Raw genomic sequence first — 25,040 nt, 5'->3', positions numbered from 1 at the left:
GGGCACGAAGGCCAGGAGACTCGGCAGGTTTGCTGGCATGAGGCATGGCAGCCACGGCAAGGGCCACTGAGAACGGGGACTCCAGAGGGGACATCCTGGGCCGCAGCCCCGCCAGGGCCTGGGGGGAGGACTTCCTCAATGGGGCCTGCGCTGGACCCAGGCTGCGAGAGGACAGCAACCACCTGGCCCACGACACACACTCCAGACCAACCACAAGGAGCCGGGACACAGACTTGTTCCTGGTGAGATTTCAGTGAGGGCCCAGTCTAAGAACAGTACTTTGGACAGTGCACTGTTAGCAGCTCAGAGACACCAGGAAGGCCCACAGACCACCCACTGCCACATTCCGCCCAGCTCCTGACCAGCGCCATCGGGAGGAAAAGGAAACGCAACCAAGTTCAAGGGTTTGTGTCCTCTGACTGAGACTTCTCTGCTCTGAGCTTTCACTTAGAATGGTTTTAAAAGCAAACAAATATTGAAAAAGTTGAGCAAACTTTCTGACAGCAAGAAATTAGCCAAAGAAAAACAAACAAAATTACACAGGTAAGTGATGGAACCAGTAGAGTACAAGGTGAATGGTGGCAGCTGAATGGTGGGAATATGTCCTGTTCGTCCAACTTTTCTGAACGTTTCAAAATTTCCATAGTAAAAAGTTGAAAAAACAAGCAAAGGAGACAGCCTGGCAACAGCCTCTTTTGCAGTCCCTCCCCAGAGCCTTCCCTGCCTCCAGGTGTGCCCAGCGGACGGACACCAAATCCCTTCCTGGGCCCCCACTGGGACTGACTCAGAGCATCCACTCTTGGCGGGAGCGAGCCACCCGCTGATGGGGGGGTGACAACGGGGACAAGAGGCAAGGAACTCCCTCCCATGACCACAGAACACATCTCATCAGTACAATCCACCTGTCATCTTAGATCAGAGAGATGGGCGTGCATTCTGCCCCTGCTCACTGGGTAGTTCAACCAAATGTTGCCTCTGAACTCAAGACAGCTCCCTCCTAGAAACAGGAGAGGAATTCCCAAGTGCCTCTCCTCACAGGCAATTCCTCCCTCCCACGGGGATTCAGAAAGCACTTGTGAGAACTGGCCAGCCAGGGAGTGTGTGGCTGGAGGGAGAGTAGGGGATGCAACCAGGCAGCTTGGGGTGGGCCACTGTGCTGCAGCTGTCATCTGTAGCTCCTCAAGGCTCGCAAGGACGTAAAATCACCTAAACGGTCCCTTGCTCATGGGGGCAGACCCCATAGGAAAGCCTCAAAGGTCAGTGTCACTACAAGCTTGAAAGGCTCCCACTGTGTGGAGGTGCGTGGGAGCCCTGCCCTCTTCAAGTGAACGCTGAATGCAGCCTGGCCCCACACCGCGGGACTGGGGCCCATGCAGGGAGGGGCTGGCTCTTAGAGCAACTTGCCCATCATCCCAGAGCTAATGGACTCAGACCAGTGCTGATTTCAGTATTGGAAGGGCTGGCTCAGGCCCCCAGGAGACCTCAGCATTAGGAAGCCCAGGAGCAATGCCCAGAGCAGAGGCTGCACAAGGCAGTGCCCACAGGCATGGGGGGCTGGCTGCCTGGGAGCATCACCAGTTCGGGGGCGGGGCTGGGGTCCTTGGTGAGCACTCAACTGCAAGCATCTGGCAAGTACATCTGGGAGAAGCCTTCAACTCAGAAAAACATGCTCTGGCAGCAGGAGAGATTTCTGTGATCCTCTCAACTGTTTTGCCCAGAAAGCAGAGAAAACACACACTTTACTTCATGCCCCGCTGTGTACACACTCACCATATAACAATTATCACCCTTCCCTTGGGTTATGCTCTCTGACACTCTCTGATGTCCTCCATGCTATCCCATTTAATTTTCTTAATAACTGATGACACCCATTAAATTAATTCTGTAACCCATACGTCATGACTCAGATTGAAAAATACTCATCTAGATGGACTCCACTTTACAGATAGAGAAACTAAGTTTACAACAGGCACCTCGGCACTACTGACATTTGGGGCCTGATATTTTGATGTAGGGACCGTCCTGTGCATGGAAGGATAATTAGTCTGGCCTCTACCGCACAGATGTTCATAACATCAACCCCCACAATGTGACAATCCAAAATGTCTCCAGACACTGCCAGGTGCCCTCTGCACCCCAGCAGAGAACTGTTGGTTTGCACTCTTTCCATGGGTCACAGCCCACATACGGGTTTTCTGACTCCAAACCTAAATCTCCTTTCTCAACACAAGGATGCCTAATGGGGCGCTGAATGCCCTGGATTCATCATTAATGCAGGGGAGAAGTCGGGATTAACCTGCTGTTTTCTGTGCTTTCTTCCCTCCCCGCAGCACTCAGAGTGGGAGCTAGTGATGTGCACCCATTAGGAAAAGGAGCCCTTAGAAACTGCTGCTAAGCCCTGGAGAGACCACATCCCACACACCTGCAGACAGCACGCCTGCGACCACTCAGAGAAGATGGCTAGGTGTCCACCCCCAAGAAGCCGGGGAAGCTCTCCCCATGACTCTGGCCCCGTCTGGCCTCCTGAACTCAGTGACTGAGGTGCTCCGTGAGGCAGGAAGGCCTCTCCTGCATGTAGGATCAAGAAGCAAAGCAGGGAGCAGGCTGACGGCTGAACCAGTCAAACCGGGCTGCTCCCTTGGACTTCACAGTGTGCAACTCACTAACCTGCATTTCTATGAACACTCCACAGCCACGCCTATGATTCTGATGCCAGCAACAGTTCAACGCTGAGAGACTGTAAGCTGGCCTAATGGCGCCACTTATTGATGTGGAAACTAATGCCTGGCTGGGTGAGTGACTCAGTCTGCTGCTGGTTGTTTATGGCTCTCTCTGGGCTGGCTTGGGAGCAGATCCTGCAGTAGCTTAGGAGGAGCAGTCTCTCCAAGCAGGGCGCACCAGGACTCTTGCGTCCCCCCACGCCCCAGGCCCTGTGCTAGTAGGCAGGCACGCCCGTGGCCCTGGCCTGGCCCTGCAGCCTGCCTGACCAGGAACCAGGGTCAAGGAAAGGCGCCTCCACTTCACACCAGGTGGTCCTTCATGTTCAGACATAAACACTTTACCCAGGATGTGAGCAAGGTCCACAGGCCCTCAGAGAGGAGTGGAAGTTTGTGACTTAGGAATGAGGAAACAGGATGTTATTGCAGAACAAAGGAGCAGAGGTGTGCACAGGCCACAGCCGTGCACGTGTAAGCCGGCCGTGCCGTGGCCCAGCGGGCCTGACCTGCTGCCTGCGGCCCCGGACCCAGCAGAGCCAGCCCACCCAGCCCAGGCCCAGCCTCAGCAGCCAGTCCCTCTCCCGACACCCAGCACTGCCGCCACCAAAAACATGAAGAGTAGCCACCCATTCGCCCTGATGTTCGCAACACGATTTTCCATGGGAATGAAACCAATCTATATTAAAGAGTGATTGTCCCATAGCCTGGTTTAAGCCAGTTACCTGCCAGAAAACTGACATTAGACACAAACAAGTTGTTATAAGAATTAGAACCTGGCAGGATGGAGGTCCTAGTGAGATGTTTTGAACAGAGAGGCCTAACACTGCCCTGCAGTTCTCCTTGGCCACCGACACCCAGAACAGGCTGGCCAGAGAGGCCAGGCCTCTAGCACAAACCCAAGCAATGCATGTTACAGGAAGGGATGATATTACCCTGACCTTGATAGAAATGCCCCCCAAGGGCCCAGCAGCCCCTGTCTCTACCACGTTCACATCCAACACGTGGGCATCCTGTGTGAAGGTGGCTGTTCTCAGTCACTAAGGTTTGGGTGACACTTCACATTTGCAAATGATTCATGCCCCTTGATCCTCATGGTATCCCATTTTAAAGTTGAGGAAATGGAGGCTGAGAGACAATGGGCTACCTTCCTAAGGACAGTCAATGAGGACGGAGAGTGGAGACAAGGGCACGGCTTTCTGACTCCACACTGGGTCTTCCTATGCTTGCATAGGCTGGAGTGGTCATGGGGACTTCCTGGAGGAGGTGCCAGTGATGGCCCAGAAGCACCAGCACAGCCTGCTTCCCTGCCTGAGAGGGCTGTGGTAAGTGGGGAGGCGTATGGAGTTGGATTTAACAGTGGGAGGGGACTTTCCCAACATACTGCTTGCCCCGCTGGGCCCAGAATATGAATTCTGTGCCTGTCCCAAAAATGTCATCACATATTATCTACAAACTCATCTCTGCGGTAAGGAGTCCACAGCAGGAGTCAAGACAGCAAGTCCCCAGTGTCTCCACAGGGCCCCCTCCCTGGTAACACTACTGAGGCCCAAAGCCACAGGGTAGCGAGGGTGTCCCTGTTTCTCCTTTCAACAGTGACCTTCCTGTCATTCCTAAGCCTCCATTCCCACAGAGCCACCTCAGGTAGGCAGCCCATCCCACCTCCTCTATGACTTATTTTTTAATATAAAAAGGAACAAATTTTTTATTAAAGTATCATTTATATACACTTTATGACTTTTTTAATAGGTACAAGGAAAAAGACAAAAAAAGAAAATGGTTTTACCCTTGTGATGAGAGCTTTTAGGATTACCTTTCTAAGCACCTTACAAATACGCCACACATGTTAACTATAGTCACCACACCCTACCTGACACCTCCAGGACTTACTTATCTTACACTGGAAGTTGGTGCCTTTTGACCCCCTTCCTCTAATTCCCCCACCTTCCTCTGATAACCACGATCTGATTTCTTTTCCAATGAGATTGGTTTTATGGTTTAGGTTTTGCCAAGGTTTAGATGGCACATATAGGTCTTCTTCTCCATCTGATTCTTCTCCACCTGGTTGTTTCACTCAGCATAATGCCCTCAGGTCCACCCATGTTCTTGCAAATGCATTGTGATTTTTAAAGTTGCAAAAATCCACTTAAAATAAACACTGAGCTACAATTGCATCAAATAAAAAAGAACAAAATACCTAGGAATAAACTTAACCAAGGAGATGAAAGACCTTTACTCTGAAAACTACAAGACACTCATGAGAGAAATTAAGAAGACATCAATAAATGGAAATCTATCCCATGCTCATGGATAGGAAGAACTAATATTGTCAACATGGCCATCCTGCCCAAAGCAATCTATAGATTCAGTGAAATCCCTATCAAAATACCAAAAGCATTCTTCAATGAAACAGAACAAATTGTTCTAAAATTCATATGGAACCACAAAAGACCCTGAACAGCTAAAGCAATCCTGAGAAGGAAGAAGAAAGCTGGGGGGATTATGCTCCCCAACTTCAAGGTCTATTACAAAGCCACAGTAATCAAAGCAATTTGGCACTGGTACAAGAACAGATCCATAGATCAATGGAACAGAATAGAGAGCCCAGATATAAACCCAAGTATATATGGCCAATTAATATACAATAAAGGAGCCATGGATGTACAATGGGGAAATGACAGCCTCTTCAACAGCTGGTGTTGGCAAAAGTGGACAGCTACATGTAAGAGAATGAAACTGGAATATTGTCTAACTTCATACACAAAAGTAAACTCAAAATGGATCAAAGACCTGAATGTAAGTCATGAAACTATAAAACTCTTAGAAGAGAACATAGGCAAAAATATCTTGAATATAAACATGAGGAACTTTTTCCTGGACACATCTCCTTGAGCAAGGGAAACAAAAGCAAAAATGAACAAGTGGGAGTACATCAAACTAAAAAGCTTTTGTACAGCAAAGGACACTATCAGTAGAACAAAAAGGCACCCGACAGTATGGGAGAATGTATTCGTAAATGATTTATCTGGTAAGGGGTTAACATCCAAAATATATAAAGAACTCACACCCCTCAACACCTAAAAACAAATAACCCAGTTACAAAATGGGCAGAGGACCTGAACAGACACTTCTCCAAAGAAATTCAGATGGCCAATAGGCACATGAAAAGATGCTCCATATCACTAATCATCAGGGAAATGCAAATTAAAACCACAATGAACTATCACCTCACACCAGTTAGGATGGCCAACATCCAAAAGACAAGCAACAACAAATGCTGGCGAGCAAAAACAAATGTGGAGAAAGGGGAACCCTCCTATGCTGCTGGTAGGAATATAAATTGGTACAACCATTGTGGGAAGCAGTATGGAGTATCCTCAAAAAACTAAAACTAAAAATACCATTTGACCCAGTAATTCCACTCCTAAGAATTTACCCAAAGAAAACAAGATCCCTGATTCTAAAAGACATATGTACCCCCATGTTTATCACTGCACTATTTGCAATAGCCAAGATATAGAAACATCCTAAGTGTCCATCTAAAGATGAACCAATAAAGAAGATGTGTACATATACACAATGGAATATTACTCAGCCACAAAAAGAAAACAAACCCTGCCATTTGCAACAACATGTATTATGCTTAGTGACAGAAGCCAGGCAGAGAAAGACAAATACCAAATGACTTCACTTACCTGTGGAGTATAAAAACAAAGCAAAACATAAGGAATAAAACAGCAGTAGACTCATAGACACCAAAAAGGGACTAGTGGTTACCAAAGGCGAGGGGTTTAGGAGGGGAAGGGGGAAGGGTAAAGGGGATAAAGGGGCACAATAATTCACAATCACAGTACAGGCTGGTCACAGGGATGGTAGTACAGCACAGAGAATACAGTTAATGATTCTGTAACATCTTACTGCATTGATGGACAGTGACCGCAAATGGAAGGGGTATGGACTTGATAATATGGGTGAATTTTGAACCACTGTGTTGTATATTTGAAGGCAAAATAAGATTGTATATCAATGATGCTTCAATAAAATAAGTAAATAAATAAACTATCAAACAAACACTGGGGACACCTGAGGTGGGAGGACGTCAGTCTTCAGTTTCAGGGTAAGGGGAGGTTTTCTCCCCAGCTGCTGACTCCGGAGCAAGATGGGTCCCCAAAGTACAGAGCAGCTTCCTCAATTTGTCTCATCCTGGTCCTTTTAGCCTCCTACCTGGTTATTACCACCAAGGCCACCCTGCCTCCTGCCTCCCTACCTTTTAGGACCATTTGGTGAAGAACCAATTCCCTCTTGCTCCTTCCTGCTACACAAGACTCCCCAACAGCTCCTCCCCATCCGCTGAGTCAAGAAACCAAGTCCCCACTCAGCCTGCAAGACCCTGTTCTGTCAGCCTCATCCTGTGACCCAGCCTCACATCCCGCTATTCTCCACCCTGTGTGTCTCAAAGTTTGGTGCCCAAACGAGCAGCAGCTGGAAACGTGTTGGAAATGAACATTTCAGACCCCACTCCAGATCCACAGACTCAGAAACTCTGCAGTCAGAGCCCAGCCATCTGGTTTTAACCAGCCCTCCAGGCAATCCTGACGCATGCTAGAGCTCGAGAACCATGGCTGCAGCCACATCGCCCTACCCACTGGGCGGCACAGCATAAACACACACTCTTCCCATTCTCTTCCCCATGCTTAGGCTCGGAGCCCCTCCCCTGTCCTCTGTCAAACCAAACCTCTCTCCCCAGGCTCTGCAGTCCACGAAATCAGCATTTCGGTGCAATGGAGCACCACGGTTCATGGAGTCCCCCATTCAGTGAGACAGAGACCCCTGTGAGCTGAGTGCAGGGAAACAGGTGAGTGAGACATAGTCCCTGCCCTGGAGGGGCTCACAGAAGAGTAGGCAAAACGGCAGTCCAGTGGAGCTCAGCCCACCAAGGTCACACTCCAGGAGGTTTTCCCGCAGAGGCAGGTGAATGGAAAAGACAGAGCAAGTTGGTAGAATCAGAACAGCATGGTTGTGACCAGCTGGCAGCTCCCAAACAGAGCCGAGCCCAGCACCGAGTCAGAGGGAGCTGTATCCGCCTGACTCTGCAGCCCCAGCCCCAGGAACCCAGCTGCCAGCATCTCCTGTAAGAGTCTGGGTGCTGGCACTCTCTCCCTGATGAAGCCTGAGTCAGGGTCGTCTGAGCCTTTTTCTCAGTTAGGTCCCCCACTTAGGCTCTGTCCTTGGCCGGCTTCATCCAGTTTTAGCAAGAATCTTGCTGGATTAGTTTACCCAAAGCCCCCCACCCCGCAATATCTGATCAAATTCCTTATGCCCCACCCTCAGTGTCATCACGCTGGCCTGCCTGTAGCAGGACTCCTATCCGGCTGCTTTAGCCAGAATCCCCCTTGTCCCTGATGTTGCCTCTTGGTAATTTTCCACCGACTGACCCCCCACCCAGCTCCTTGGCTATGAATCCCCACTTGTTCTTGTTATATTTGGGGTGGAGCCCACCTTTCCCCTAGTGCAATCCCTCTCCCCCACTGCAGCAGCCCCTCTTGAATAAAGTCTTCCTTACTGTCCTTAACAAGTGTCATGAAAAGCTGTGCCTCAGCAGCATGGTCTGTCCGCTGCCACTGCACCTCTCCAAGACTGAGGACCCTGCTTTTGCTAGGCTTGGTAGCATCCTTCCCTCACACCACACACTTCTGATTCATTCGCAGAGTGTAAGGTCGCCAAACCACAATTTTCCCTCACTGCCTCCAGCCCCACTCCCAGCCTTGGAAAATGTCCCCTCTCCTTAGTACAGAGGAAAATTCCTTAGTCCTGACAAGCCCAGGATCAAAATCCAGCTCTTCCTTTTATTATCTGTCAGCCCTTGTCAGGATCATTCAGACTTCTTGGGCTTCGGCTCTCCATTTGTGAAATAGGGGCGACTGTACCAGTGCCTACATCTCAGAGCTGCTGCGGGGTGCGGAGAAAACATGGACACCGTACCAGCGCTTGTCCAGGAGCACAGGTGCTCAGCATCAGCTAGAGACTCTGAATTCACCAAGAACTTGGCGAGGAGCCTTCCCTTTTGCTAGGGGCTCTGTGTATTACAAGCACCTTCTGCATCATCGTTTCATTGAGCTCCCAGAGTGTTGACTGGACCCAGAACAGAGGACACAACCATTGGAGAGGCATGAAGGCTCTCCATCCAGCCCACCGTGGGGAGAGACCAACAAGAAGCCAAGGGAAGGCCTGTATCACAGAAAGATCATGCTCTTCTCAGGGATTCTTGAGCTCATGCGCAGTCAGGAGAATAGGAAACCTCCCCCTGCCCCTGCAGGCCACCCACCAGGGTTGAGTTCAGCTGCCCCTGCCCCGATGTCTGCCCTTCAGTGCCCCGACTCACCGATAAGCGAGAAGGAGTGTTTCTGGCAGTCCCCAGCCAGGAGGTAACTGCAGACGCCTGCAAAGCTGTACATGCTCCCATCAAAGGTGTTGACGAAGTCATCTCCGAAGAGGCTGCAACGGCCCATCGGCGACCTGCCGGGATTCCCTTCTGTACACAGCATCCCTGGAGTGAGAGGCCACAGGTGAGCACAGCTGGGGCCACCGAGCCAAACCACTCTGGCCTTACAGAAATGAGGCTGCATCTGATAGAAATTGGGCTGTGGGGAAAGACTTTCCCTAAATGAGATTAAAGCTATTGCTTTCAGCCCCCAAATATGACCCAGACTCAGTAACAATGGAGGAGTGGTTTTTCAGAGTATCTATTCGTTTTAATAATATTTATTTATTGATTTAAAATGTGATACATGCTCATTATGGAAAATTTGGGGAATGCAGAAGAAAAATACAAAGTAAACGAAATTCAACGATAACTAGAGTTAACATTTTAGTGTTTCTATTTCTGTTCTATTTTACAAGCATATATACAATTGCGGATGCTTTACAAATTTGTGATCATCCTGTGCAAACCATTTATAACCTGTCTATTTTTCAGTGCACTGTAAAGAATTTCTCGTACCATTGTGTATACTTCCAAAACATGATTCTTAGTGACTGCATTATAATTTGCACCTAAATGTTTATAGTATAAACCCCTGTTGTTAAGTTCTTAGTATTTTTTCCAAATGTTCTGAGTTATAAAGAGATTATAATGAGAATCCTTGAACCTTAATCTACTAGTGTATCTTAAAACATTCAAATTCTGAACAGGTCAGCCTGAGAGCCTGATAAATGGAATTACGAAGTGTGAGCTCCCCCAAGGCCACTGGCAACTGCCAGGTGACTCTCCTACCATCCTCATACTGTGTGTAAGTGTTGGCAGGTGGAGGAACCACAGCAGTAAATCTCTAAGTTTTCTGGGTCCCCTGGCAAAGGACCCACCTATAAGAAGTTGCAGAGGGTATGACAAATGTGCATCTTGTCCCAGACTAACCCGTGAGCAGCAGGTTGGATGCTACAGACCTAAATGGTTTAAGTGGAGACAGGTCAAGTCAGAAAGGGGTTCATCCTGCCATTCTCACCCAGAATCTCAGCAAGGGAAGGAAGGCAGTGTAGTCTAGTGAAAGAGTGCTGGCCAGGGACCCAGGAGAACTGGCCTCTGATCTTTGGTCTGCATGACTTTGGAGCAGTCATTTTTCCTCTCTGACCCTCATTCTCTTCATCTGTACTATGGGAGGTTCCATTACATGACCTCTCTTCTACACCTAATAATCTATCCCAGTCTTGGATTCCTTCTTCCCCATCTTCCAGCCGCACCATAACAGACTGTTCCGTGTGGCCCTCGTGCTTAATTCTGCAATCAGAGAAGGCATTTGCGGGCACCTGCTCCTTGAGGAAGACAAGCCAGGCCCAGAGGGTTCTGCAGACACTTCACAAGAGGAATTAACCAGGAAACCAGTGATTTTGGCAGGCTCAACACAAGCCTAACACAGTGCTGGGCACACAGGTGCACCCCAGAGACATCGCTGATTCCTGGAAGAGAGTTACTCATAATGGCCCTGAGTCAGGAGTGAAGAATGGCAGCAATCTGGTACCTACCTGGCAAGGTGAGAGCCAGAGCAAGCAGGGCCCTCGCAAATCTGACGGGAGTCATCTGCAGAGAAGCAGGAGAAACGAACAGGTGACCACTATCCACATAAATGGCTGCTGGCATTTGTTACTGCCCATGTGTGAAGTGGGAAGAATACCTTTAAAAGAAGGAGTAAAGATTGGACTTCACTGGCCCCTGTTTGCCCTTGAACATGGGCAAATGCTGGTCCCCAAAAATGTCCCTGACCAGGGCCAGGTCCAAGCGCAGCAGTCACTATGAGCCAGGACCCCGGGCACCCTTCCCCAAACAGCAGTGGCAGAGCCAGGACGAAGGAGGAAAGCTCTACATGCCTCCAGGCCAGCCTGACTGCTCTCGCTTCCCTGCACTCCTGCACCAGCTGAGAGCCCACGTGCACCTAATTCCTTCCCGCTTCATCCTTCCATGCTTCACAGCACACTGGGGAGGAGAACCACCTTATGCTCTTGCTCCTACCCCGGGCACCCCGGCCTGGAGAATGCTAGGAGCCACGTTTGCTGGGCAGCAGCCCCCTGCACATGAGCAAAGTGTTCATCCCATCTCCTACACTAGCACCATGCCAGCACCCAGGGGATGCTCTGGCCATGTGTGCTGAGCTGATCTAACAGATGGACAGGAGTCCTGCAGCCCTGGGTGGGCAAGGCTCCCACTGTGTGCCCCCTCAAAAGGGACAATTGACCCCAGCTGGCAGAGTGCCCCAGGTCCCTTAGAGTCTCAAGTCCCTTCTTCTCTAGAGAAGATTTTTAATTAAGTGCAGAATCTGTCACCTGAGATTCATGGGGGTGACTCAGAGAGATGCTCCTGTTCTATATCTGTTACATCTGTCTGGGGAAGGATATATATAATCCGTCATATATATCTGCAGAAGGAACACTTCGATGTCAGACATGGCCAAGTCCTGGTCTCGGAGCAGCTGCCCTCTCCTGCACCCCTCCACTACATGGGTGCATCAGGCTGCTCCCAGAGCATAGCCAGAGGTGAGGGAAAAGTCATTTCAGTCTCATCTACTCGAAGATTACAATCAGTGAAGAGCAGGCATGAACAGAAGCAGCCACGGGAGACCCCTCCACCCCCCACCCACCCATTGGCAAGTAGGGTAGGGGCCTTAGGATGGTACCTGGCTTTGCGTCACCACCCAACGAGCTCTTCTAATCCATGAATGGAGAACCCTGCTCCCCAGGTCCTGATCTTCCTCCCACATCTGGGCCAGCCCTCCTCCCAGAAGACCATACCTTGCCCTGCAAGTGGGGGCTGCAGGTCTCCCTAAGGTCCCCAGGAAACTCAGCACAGCAGGACGGCCCTGCCCCCCAAGGCCATGCTCCCCAGCGACTGCTGTGGCTGATGGGGCTGCTGCAGCTCTGGGCTGTCTGGTAAGTGCCCTAGGGGCTGCACACTCCCTGCAGCAGGGGGAGATAAAGGCCACGTTGTGACGTCCACCAGCCCCCACCCCTTTTCCCACAACACGGATTCAGACTCCTCCTGATTACCAAAAGGGAACAATTAGCGGAAATGGTATTAGAAATACCTCCAAGCCGATAAGACTTTAAACCGTTTGGTGGGATGCCTGCTGGCAGCTGCTGTAATGAGCTGCCTTGCCCTCCCCATCCCCCATGCCCTGTCCCTGATCCTCCCCACACGGAGTGCTCCATATCGACAGGAGGACCGGGCATGCTGGTCGTCCCCAGGCAGACAGGTCCAGGCCAGGGAGGCATCCAGACCCAGTCAGCACAGCTTCTGGATCCAGACCCCAGGGTCAGACTCCAGGGAAGTTAGGAAAAACACCTCAACCTGAGCCAATTTAGCTGCTGTGTTTGGAGGAAGGAGAAAACTAATGCTTCCTGTCCATGAGAGGTGGGAATGATCCGGTCTTGGCCTCCAGCGGAAACAGGCAATATGGATTCTGGCAAGGTTTTGTGGACAAGTTAAAGATGAGAGGCCTGCTCACTAGTCCAGGCCTCTGAAAAATGATGGTTGGGTTGATCTCACTCTAACTCTCCTCCCAGAACCTTCTACCCACTTCTGGTGCTCCATCTCCTCCCCTGACCTTACACACATACCACACACACACACACGCACACACACATACAGACACAATACCACACATGCCACACACACACCAATCCTTCCCACACTTCCATTCCCAAAAGCCTAATTCTCAACATCATCTGCAAAACTAATTTCTACTAAGAGAGTAGCTGATAAAATAGGAAGGTGACCATCTCCTGCTGGGACTACAGGCACTGGGACAGGCGGGCTGTCGTGTTTAGGTACAGCAGCCCACCTCCTGCTCCTCACGTCGGACCACTTGCCCAAAGACATTGGGAACTCCAACTTCCCCACTCCCCATGCACCTAACCCCCAGCTCACCACTCCTTTTCCCGCCCCAGGAGAGGAAGACGGGCATTCCCAAGAAAGAAAACAGTGGGAAACGCAGAATTAGCATGATATAGTGGAAAGGACACTTAAGGATTTCCATTTCCAGCTTTTTTTTTTCAACTAGATAACCTGAAAATCTGCCCACTCCAAGATGGAGTGAAATATGACAAGTGCTCATCAACTGCACAGCTAAACTGGGAGGAAAATCATGATACCTCCAAGGATCAGAGAGGGAAAGGGACCCAGCTGAGCGGGAGGTAGTGCAGGCCTACAGGCGCAGTGAGTCCGGGCACCCCCCGGCTTGAGGCGCAGCCTGGCCAGAACAGGAGATGACCCCGGAATGAAGCTGGAACAGCACCCCTGCATGGGGCTGACCCTTGAAGGGAAACCTTCCACAGGGTGGACCAGGAAAAAAGTCAGTCGCCCCCAACGTAGGAGACAAGAAGCTTGTCTATATCTGTTTTAGAAGTGGGAAAATTTAAGTTTTTCTCTAGAAATTGTAGCCATGGACATTTCAGGTTCAAATTGACATTACCACATGGTCCAGGAACCCTGAATCTGAGAAATCGACACACTCCACATACACACACCACAGTCATAGTCCAGTATCTGGGGTTCCTGGCAGAAACAAACACAGATCTAACCAGAAAAGGCAAACCTTCTTCCCAGGTCACATCTGATACCCACAGATAAAGCCTCTGAAGGATGAATTCAAAATAACAAATTTTAAAACACTTGCAGAAACAACCCACCATGAGCAAGAATAGGCAGTCTAGTCACAACCAAAAGCAGAATTAGCTCACCCAAGAACTCCAGATAATAAAAGTATCAGAGAAGAAAAACTAAGAGTATTTAAAATTATCATAGACTAAAGAGCAGGAATTGAAAACATAAAAGAATAGGACATAATGAGAAAACAACAGAAAGTCTTTTAGAAATGAAAATATAGAGTATTAAAGTCCTTCAGGCATTTCTGAAAGAAAATTGGCTGGAAGAGAGAGCTGAGGAAATTATTCAAAAAGATAAGTTGGTGACAAAATGAGATAAAAGTTAAGAAACAAAGTTAACAAAAGAGAAGATCCAAAGAGCAGTGCTGAGAAAACACCCCTCAGTGCAGATCTCTAAATACAAAGCCTGCGTTTGAATGCCTCCAGAGCAGGCCAGGAGAATTTAAGTACAAATTAATTTATAGGGGAGAACAAGAAACACCAGCAGGAAGGTGGGAATATGACATGGGGAAGGGAAAGCAGCTAACGGAAGACGTTTATTAAGCCAGCTACCACCGGGCAACTGAGCTTAATCCTGTGAGGAAAGTCCAGGGAAAGGGGTTAGATGAACGCCTCAGAATGACCCCACTCCTGGATGAGGTGGGCAGGGGTGTTTCCACACCTACACTGGTCCTTAATTGTCAAGGTCTGTTTCTGGGGCATTAACTCCTCAACACTTCCAACCCTCAGGCACAGAGGTGCAGACACTGACAGTCTAGAAGAAACACACAAAAGACACACACAAAAGGTTAAGGTCTGAAGGATTGGGGAAGGGAACTGTAGCATCTGCTGCCCGGTTAAGTTATTATTCAGAGTTAAGAGAAAACGGAGACTTTTTTCGGAAAAGTGACAGTGTACTTAACATTAACAGCCCTTTCTGAAAGAACTACGAAAGATGGTGCTTCAAGAAGGAAATTAAACCCAGAAAGAAAATGCCAGAAGAAAAGGTAAACAGAGAATTTGGGAAGTACAGGGGTACACATGAGCAGGCAGCAGTTGCATAAAACAATAGCATTAGTAATGATAAACTGGAGACCTAACAAAGTAGAACAGCACACAGCAATAGCAACGAAGATGGAGAGGCCGTGATAGGAGTGAAAGTGGAGTAAGGTCTTGATTTGCTCAGAAGAAAGAAAGAGGTGATAGGTGTAGACTTTGCTGAAGCTAGAATGGGTTTACTATGTCTTCTAGCATAGTACAATTTTAAGAGAGGCTCCTAAAATACTGGAATTGAATGTACCTTTTCCAAACCAACACAGGGGGAAACAGGAGATGAATAAAACTAAATTGACCCAGGAGAAAATGTAGAAAAAGCAGGACAAATAACATAACATAAAATAGTACTAAAAATCCAAACATTGTTAATCAACAGTCAAAAGAAAGAGATTAACAGTTTGGATTTTTTTAAGAGACACACAGTCGCACAATGTTCAAGAGACAGGCCCAACACAGACACAAAGGCTGGAAGGAAGAAAACAAGAAAGGGCAAATGATGACCAGGAGAAAGCTGGGTATGCCACCCTCAGACAAAGTAGACCTGAAGATAAAGTCAATATTAGAGATAAAGAGGATATGAAGGTCGTAGAAAGCAGAGCACACCAGGAAAGTGTCATTATGTGCCCTTCATAATATAAGCTCCAAATTTTTAAAGAAAAAAAATGATTGAATTAGAAGACAATAGAGAAGAAGTTTTGGGTAAAAGTCAACATCCACTTATGGAAAACGAGCAAAGATGTGTTGCATCTACAAAAAGAAGGGAATGTCCTCGACCTGAGAGACAGAGCAAACTTCACAATTATGGTAAAATATAGGACATTTTCCTTTTAAAAAGAAGACAAAGACACCCAGTAGCATCCCTTTGCTCGACACTGGATCCAATGTCCAGGCCAGTGCAGAAGAAAAGGAAATACAAGGTATATGGACTCAAAAGGGAAGAGCAAAATAGTTATTATTTGAAGATATAACTGTCTACATAGAAAAATTCCAGAGAATCTGCATAAGGAAATTATATGAGTTCAGCAGTTTGCTAAAACAAAATTAGCTTTTTAAATCTTAAATGTTCCTATATGATTATAAAATGCAAATCTTTAAAGTGACCATACTAGTGAAACAATAATAAGCTATTTTTATGTTATTTATTTACATATGAATATGTATTATCTGTTTATTTACTTATGTTTTTAATTGTGTTCTGAGGCACTCAAGAATAAATACAATAAAATCTGCACAATACTATTATGCAGAAAATCATAATTTTGTTGCAAGACATTAAAGTAAACCCAGTGGGGAGATTGATACACTGTGTTCGCACTCACTGGGTCTCAGTATTATAAAGATTCTTATCATTCTCAAATTAGTCTAGAAGTTAAATGCATTTCCAACAAAAATATAACAGGGTTTTTCATGGAAATAGACAAGCTAATCCAACATTTTTATGGAAAACAAAAGATTAAGAATAGTTCAAACTTCAGGTTTAAAATTGTCAAAAAGAAATGGACAATGGCTATTATCAAGAAGACAAGAAATAACAAGTGTTGGCAAGGATGTGGAGAGAAGGGAGCCAACATGCACTCTAGGTGGGAATGTAAGCTGGGGCAGTCATGATGGAAAATATGGTGCAGCATGGTATGGAGTTTCCTCAAAAAATGAAAAATAGAACTTCCACATAATCCAGAAATTCCACTTCTGAGTATTTATCCAAAGGAAAGGAAACACTAACTCAAAAAGATGCATGTATATTCATTGTACCATTATCTACAATAACCACAGCATAGAAGCAACTTAAATGTGCATTGATGGATAAAGAAGATGTGGTAGATATACACAATGGAATATTATTCAGCCATGAGAAAGAAGGAAATCCTGATGTTTGTGACAACATGGAATAACCTCAAGGGCATTATGATAAATGAAGTAAGTCAGACAGAGAAAGACAAATACTGTAATAGATCTCAACATGTGTAATCTAAAACAAACAAACAAACAAAAACAAACTCACAGATACAGACTGATGGTTGTCAGAGGTAGGGAGTAGTGAAATAGATGAAGGGGTTCAAAAGTACAAACTTCCAATTATAAATAATCACTACAGTTAATAATACTGTGTTGCATATTTGAAAGTTGCTAAGAGAGTAGATCTTAAAAATTCTCATCACCAGAAAAAACTTTTGTGACTATATATGGTGATGGATGTTAACTAGACTTAATGTGGTGATCATCTCAATATATATATCTTGAATCACTATGTTATACCCTGAAATTAATATAATATGTTCATTATATCTCAATTTTTAAAATTAAAAGAAATGGACAAACAACCCAATGGCAATAAATTAGTGATATGGAAAGGGAATTCACAGAAAATGAAGAAACCTATTTGGCCAGTGAACATATGAAAAACCATTCAACCATTCAACTGGCCTTCAAGGAAATCCAAAATAAAACTATTAGTTATCTACCCATCGGTTGGCAAGGATGTGAGGCGACTGGAACCCCTATTTGTTGTTGTTAGAACAAATGGTGTATCACTTTGGAGCAAAACGTGGAAATAGCTATTATATTTAAAGATGCTCTTCCCCATGGCCCAGAGATTGCACTCCTAGGCATATCCCTAGAGAAACTTTGGTCTACGTGCACAAAGCAACTTTCACAGAATGTTCACTGCAGCAGTGAGTGTAGTCACAAAAATATGTAAACAATCTAAATATACTTCAATAACATGAATAAATAAATTGTGATACATTCATCCTATGAAATATCAAGTTAAATAGCAATCCAGGCTACATATAGCAACATGGATAAATCTCAAAAGTAAGAGTGAGCAAAAAATAAAAGCAAGAAGCAAAAGATCTCTCCAGTGTGATACCATTTATGTAAAATTAAAGACCAATGTAAAGTAAAATTGTATATTATTTGCTTATAAATATGTTTCATTTCAGATAAAGCAAACATACATATTGTGAAAACCACAAAATTCTGGATAGAAACTACCTCTAGGGAGGAAAAAAGAAGGTGGGATCCAGAGAGCAGTACTAAGGGGCTATACAGCTCTGTATATGTTTTATTTATTTAATACTTTCAAAACTACGAGGCAAATATGGAAACATGTTAAGATGGGATGCAGTTGGCTGTATTAGCTGCATATCTATTATACTATTTACTCTCTCTAATGTTCTGTACTGTTAAAGTTTTCATTTAAAGGATAAAAGCCTGAAGCCAGTGACCTTGGTGTGCGTTAGCTTTGCCCTTACAAATAGCAGAGTGACCATTATACTTGAAACACGTTTTTGCACACATAGCCTACCACCTTGCCATAAATTCCTTGAAGTAAAAGAAATCACCAGATGAAAAGGCATAGCAATTGTTAAGACTTTTATAAAATCCTACCAAAAAATGACATCAATTTGCCCTTCCATAGCATTTTATTGTTATGAACTGAACGATGGTGTCCCCACCAAACTCATGTGGAAGCCCTGTGTTCCAATGTGATGGGATTAGGGGGTAGGGCCTTTCAGAGGTTATTAGGTTCAGATGAGGTCATGAGGGCGGTACCCTGTGATGCCATCAGTGCCCTTACAAGAAGAGCAAGAGATGCCAGTTTCTCTCTGCAGCATGTGAGGACACAGAGAGAAGGCAGCCAGCAGCAAGTCAGGAAGCAAGCCCCCCACCAAGAACTGAGTCTGCCAGCATCCCATCTTGGACTTCCAGCTTCTAGAATTGTAGGAAATAAATGCCTGTTGTGTAAGTCACCTAGGCTGTGGTATTTTGTTATAGCAAAATACCATTAAAAATTAATGGCAGCCTAACCAAAACAATTTTTTTTAATTTGTTAATCTAACTGGCAAAAACTAACATAAGAGTATTGTTTTAATATTCATTCCTTTAATTATTGGGGAATGTTTTCTAACATTGTCCATGTATATTTCTTCTTTTGTTTAATTTCTTGTTTGTGTCTTTAGCTCATTTTCAACTGAGAGGTGTATCTTTTCCTATTGATCTATAAAAGCTTTTCAGAGACTAAGAATATTTTATTCTTTTTTTCTCACATTAATATTTTTCTCAATTCTTCACTTACCTTTGATTTTTATCTATGGTGGGTTTTCTCATGTGCAGGAGTTTGCAGAATTGTTTGATGTTCTTTCTTTTTATGTGCTAGATAGCACAGATGCAAAATAAAAAGTACAAAACACCACGTGTAGGAAAGGATACACAGCGAAAGTCCATCTCCCTTCCTCCCAGGTGAATATCCTCCCAGGATACACAGTGAAAGTCTCATCTCTCTTCCGGGTGAATGACCAACTGACCCAGTTTGCCTTGAACTGAGGGACTTACAGCGACGGGATTTTCATTACTAAAGCTGGGACAGTTGTTAGCAAACTGGGACAGCTGGCCACCCTGCCAGCCTCCTAATTCCCTTCTCAGAGGCAATACTGTCGCTGATTTCTTCAGTAGCCTTCCAAAATTCACTTCACAAAAGTTGTAAACATTTATCTTCAGATCTGTTGTGGGGAATATGAATCATAGTCCACAAACTTGCATTTGCAAGATATGTCACATCACTTTATTTTCTGTGAATCAAATTAAATCCAACCTCCTTCATAGACAGGTGATGCAAGAATCCAGGGGGTCACTCAGAAAACAAGGTCAAGGACCTTAGCCCTTTCATCCATCCCTCTCACTGCTTCCTCCTTCCCAAGCCCACAGGACTCCTTTACAGACCAGCAGTCTAGCAACCCCCAGCCCTGTAGCATGACCTCTGGGTCCGGCAGCCTTGGCTTCAGCTCCATCATAAGCACCAGGAAAGTGCAGGCAAGGCAGGAGCAGCTGAAATTCAGGGATGCCACCAGAAGAAGGCAGCAGAGTCAGCCCCAGGACCCCATTCTCTTCCCCTTCTGTGGGGCCCTCACACCCAGCAGCCCCCCACTTACCTGCTTCCTGGGCCCCTGCTGTGCCTACCCCAACACCACTGTGCACCCCAGAATGTCCTCTGGGTGTCCACCAACATCATCTCCAGACACCCCCTATACTCAACTTGCTGGTCCCACTGTCCAAAAGCCCTTCCCACTCCCCAACCCTCCTCTCTGCCCTTCATCCTTCCATGTCCCTCCCCATAAAGGATTTGTCATTTGGCAGATGCCACCCAAATGCCAGGCGCCCTTCTGAGTGCTTTTCAAACATTCTTTGATTTAACCTTTCTGTATTAGTTCCTGGGGAAGCTGTAGCAAATTACCTCAAACTGAGTGGCATAAAACAGCACAGAAATGCATTCCTTCCTAGTTCTATAGAAGAAGTCTGGAATCAAAGCGTCGTCAGGGCCACACTTCCTCCGAAAGCTCTATAGGCAGGAGCTTCCCCGCCTCTTCCAGCGTCTGGCTGTTGCAGGCATTCCTTGGCTTGTGGCCGCATCACCGCAACCTGCCTCTTCACATGGCTGCTCCCCTTCTTTCCATGTGTCTCCCTGTGTGTGTCCCTTAGAAGGACCCTTGTCATTGAGTTTAGGGTCCACCTAAGTAATCTCAGATGAGCTAATCTTGAGATCCTTAACTTAATTCATTACATCTGCAAAGACTCTTTTTCCAAAAAGGGTCACATTCACAGGTTCCAGAGCCTGGAATGCGGACAGCCTTTTGGGGGGGCACCATTCAGCCCACAACCCCCCACAACAACATTGATCTTCCAGAAGAGGAGGCCGAGACTCGACACGCCAAGTGACTGGCACAGGCTCACCGCACCGCAGAAGGCAGCCGCGTCTGAGCCCGCTCCCCTCTGAGGCAAAGTCCTGCTTTCTCCTCTGCACCTAAAACCCTTCCAGGACCTCCCTCCTTCCCTCCCTCCCTCATCCCCCACATTCCTAGCTAGAATTCCATCTCCTGCCTCCAGACCAGCCTAGGTGTCTCTGGAGGAACTCATGTTGTCGTCCTTTTCCTGTGAGGGCCGATCTCCCCAAGTCCCAGCTCTCCCAGGACAAGCACGTGGTCCTTGCCCTCATCCTCTCTGAATCTTCCAAAGTGCATGGCCCAGAGCATGGCACCTAATAAATGCTCCACAAATGCTTGTTGAACTCCTTGTGGTGTCTCATTAGCACAGAATATTAAACTGTAGCTCTAGATCCGAAACTGCAGAGGGAGAATTACTCAACACCTGAGGAAGTTGTCAGCTGCCCTCCAGTTCATCAGCACAGAAAAATGTACTCACCACTGTGGTCAGGAGAAATTGCACCAGGAAAGTCACAGGACTGCTCTGCTGGGGTGGTGACGTCAGACCAGGGTCATGTCCCGTTGGGCACCCCTCTGTAAGACACTCCAGAACTGCCACTTTCTAAATGATACCCAAATTTTTATCAGGGTATTCCAGTCTTGACTGGAATAGTACGAATATTTCCTCTAAATCCAGGGTGACCTGGATGAATACAGCCAGGCCTCCTGAACCGCCAAGAAGAGGGCTGAACCGGTGTCACGGAGGGCGCCGCACTGCAGTGACGGGCACACAGGGCTGCAGGCCAGGCGGCGCAGGATCCCCTCTCCGACCCCTGACTCCACTCAGCACACCTAGGTCCTGCTGTTACCACAGGGACCATTTTCTCAAGGAAACCTCAAGCCAGAGGCCAAGCCATCAAGCTTTCCACATGACAGTTTAGGCCCCGTGACTTTAATAGATATTTTATATAATAAATACAATTGATGAGGTAATAAATTTGAAAATTGCCCAGGGAGCCTTTACTAAGTTAATATTTCCATTGAGATTGTTGGCTTTCCTGGGATTGTATAAAGTTCTTTGAATACAGAAGTATGCTATTTGAAATGCAAGTGTAGACATTAGGAGCACGCAGCTACCTAGGAGGTTGAGGCCACGTTTATATTCAGTCTGGGGGCCTCAATGCGTTGGTCTGAAGCTTCAACCTCCCGGAGCACATCTCCCCTGCCATGACGCATGGTGATCTCTCTCTCTCCACTGCCCTCATGCTAATCATTTGGGGGGGACTCACAGGATAGCTGTCAGCAATTTTTGTAATGTTTTATAAATATGCGATGTGCTGGTGCCTTATCTCCGTCATCAGACCAGCAGTTCCACAGAAGCAGGAATGGAATTTCGAAAGCAGCCTGCCTTCAGGCTATGCCCCACCTCCAGGCACAAGGCAGGGCCCTGAGCAGAAGTGACCCTTCAAACCACTGAGCTGCCAGTCACCCTGCCTTGCACCCTGGCTTTTTGTATGGCATGTTTGAACACTCACTCTCCAGTGAGTGCTCCCAGGGGCAGAGACTAGCCCTACAACTTTACCCCTCAAACATGGAGTTTTACACCAGGCAGTTGCTCTGTAACAATTTCTTAAATAAAAACAAAAGCGTGCTAAGAGCTTATAAACAGTACTAAAGGGTCAGTGGAGAGAGCATCCACCGTCACCCAGGATGGTGGCTAGGGAAGGCTTCAGGAGGGGACGGTCTGAATTGACCTGGGTAGGGTGGGTAGAATGATTTTTTAAAATAATTTTAATCCTTTCAAGAAATTTAATTAAATTTTTAATTATTATTATAAAAGTAGCATGTGGTCATTGTAGGGGGAAAAAAATGTATGGACAAAAAATAAAAGGAAATAAAAAAATCCCCCATAATCCTACTACATATAATCCTACAGAACCCAACCACCATCAACAGTTTAATATGTTACTTTCCTTTTTCAAAAATGCATGTGATATCATTTTTAAATAATTTTTTAATTTAGGAAATAAATAATTTTTTATTTAAAACATAAATATTTTTTAAAAAATAAGTTAAATAATATTTAATTAAGTAAATAATATAGAGGTTTCATAATGTGCTCTTCTTGCTTTGCATGTACCATACTATGCAATTCAGTAATACTTTTGTATTTTTTTGCTTTTGTTCTTTGTATATCTTATTTCATGACATTCCACAATTTATGTAACCAGTTTCATATTGTTGGATATTTGTTTAGGTTGGTTCTACTTTCTCTTTTTATTAACAATGCTGCAATGGACATCTTTGAAGCTGTATCTATGTACAACCCTTAGGATTATTTTCACAGGATGAAATTCCTATATGTGAAGTTTCTGGGTCAATGGTCTTCCACATTTTAAGGCCTGTGGTGGTTAAGACCAAATAGGATTTGACAGGTGAAAATGAGGGTAAAGGACATTTCAGATGCAAAGAAAAAAGTAAAGGCATAGAAGCAGGCTAAGCTCTGGGCATGTTAAAATAAATAAGTGACTAAATAGGCCAGTAGTTAAAGGAAGTAAAAGAAACTAGTAGGGGATAAGAAAGAGGTGAAACAATTCATCAAGAACTTCAAGCGTTGTATGTTTATCCAGTAAACACACAATAGCTGCTGTAGGTTGTATAGGAGCCAGATGGACAAAGGGGACAGGTCAGGTGGCTGATAGGTCTTGCAGAAGAGGCACAATGAGGTTCAGGGGGCCTGAGAAGAGAATATACAGCCAGTCACATACTGAAAACACGGTAGGCAGAGTCAAAGCCCAAAGACATTCTCACCCTAATCCTCCAAACCTGTGAATGTCACCTTTCATGGCAAAAGTTTGCAAATGTAACTAAGTTAAACATATTGAGATGGGGAGATGATCCTGGATTGTCCAGGTGAGCCCAATCTAATCACAAGAGTCCTTATTCAAGGAGGCAGGAGGGTCAGAGTCAGGGACGGAGATACAATCACACAAGCAGAGGTTGCAGTGGCAAAGGGCCACTAGCCAAAGAATGTGCACAGACTCTAGAAGCCAGGAAAGGCAAGGAGCAGATTCTCCCCAGAACCTGCCAAAAGAATGCAGCTCTGCGAGCACTTGATCATGACCCACTTTATGCCTCCAAAACTGTGAGGTAATAAATGTGTGCTGTTTTAAACCACTAAGTTTGTGACAATTTGTTACAGCAGCAATAGGAAACTAATACAGACAGAGACCACACGCCATTATAGCCCTGCTCTCATGGAGGGTGTCCCAGGGCAATGTTGCTAGCTTAGCACTGAGAGGACAGTAAGTGCTCTGAGGTTCAAGGAAGAGGGGTCCTTGAGGGCCAGGGTGGATGGGCCTCTAGAACTGGGCTTGAAAGATGAATTGATGCAAATGGAGCATGAGCACACCTGGGAAGGCATGACTGTCAGAGGCACCTGTGGCAGTGCTGCTCAGAGGCAGGGGGATGGATGAGTTGACCTCTGCCTGCCTGCACAGTAAGTTCTCCAGGGCATAACTAGTACAAACACAAAGACCCTCAAGGGAAGAAAGATTTCCTACCAGGGCTCATCTTCACCTTATCCTTGTGTTTTTGTAGCATCTCTTCTCCTGTGTAAATTGCCCAGGAGAAAGAACTTAATTAGCAGCTCACTCCAACTAAACACGTCAGTTTTTCTCAAGCTCCCAGCGATTACTGTCAGTCCCTCAGCTGAAGGGAAGCCATGCTCCTCACTTCCTCTCCTCTAGGGATGCAGACGTTCGTGGCGAAACACTCACTTCCTTCCTTCACAACCATCGCCATGGCAATGATGTGCCTGCCATACAGGGTCAAAAGATGGCACAACTCCAGACTCACCTGTTCTCAGGAACTCTGGTACCATGTTATTATGCCATAGAGTTCAACAGGGCTTGTGGAGCCCTCTAAGTCTTGTGGAGTTCCTAGTCTGGCAGATTGCTGAACCCAGAACCACTATCCCAGGCCCTGAGGTTCTAATTTTACAGACAGAAAGTTATAACAACTCAAAATTTGGATGCATCGTATAAAATAGCTTCAAAATATATAAATCGGTAAGTCAACTTCCAAGTCTTTCTCAATTATAGGTCAATCAGTCATAGGTCCAGAAGATAAAACTGGTGAAATGGAGCTTTTTTGAACAATTGTTAAACCCATTAATTGCACTCTTGGGCCAGAGAAACTGAAACTTAGATTCACCCGAAATCCTCTACATGAATGTTCATAGCAGTTTTATTTGTAAGATCCAAAAACTGAAGCCAATCCAGATGTCCTTCATTGGGTTAATAGCTAAGCAAACAGGGCCCATCCATATATGAAATGCTACTCAACAATGAAAAAGGTCTGATACACACAACAACATACATGGATCTCCAGGGAATTAGGCTAAGTGAAAGAAGCCAACCCCAAAGGTTACATACTGCAT

General features: G+C 46.1%; 1 protein-coding gene across 3 annotated transcripts in view; it reads right to left on the bottom strand.

Moving 5' to 3' along the window:
• VWF (von Willebrand factor) overlaps positions 1-12,153 on the bottom strand; it is a 133,505-nt gene extending 121,352 nt beyond the window's left edge. Inside the window, exons 1-3 of one of the 3 annotated variants that reach the window (XM_073223293.1) lie at positions 11,879-12,153; positions 10,734-10,788; positions 9,097-9,261 (exon numbers count right to left, since the gene is read on the bottom strand). In XM_073223293.1, the coding sequence (XP_073079394.1) occupies positions 9,097-9,261; positions 10,734-10,788; positions 11,879-11,962 (304 nt within the window). In that variant the 5' untranslated portion in view covers positions 11,963-12,153. Of the gene's footprint in view, positions 1-9,096; positions 9,262-10,733; positions 10,883-11,878 lie in introns of all 3 variants that reach the window. The other 2 variants (XM_073223294.1, XM_073223295.1) reach the window with 2 other exon arrangements.
• Between the last annotated feature and the right edge of the window lie 12,887 nt (positions 12,154-25,040).

The sequence above is a fragment of the Manis javanica genome, chromosome 15 (assembly GCF_040802235.1).
Source record: "Manis javanica isolate MJ-LG chromosome 15, MJ_LKY, whole genome shotgun sequence".
NCBI classification, from domain to species: Eukaryota; Metazoa; Chordata; class Mammalia; order Pholidota; family Manidae; genus Manis; species Manis javanica.
The sequence above is the reverse complement of the archived record's forward strand: the minus strand, read 5'-3'. Positions and strand labels throughout refer to the sequence as shown.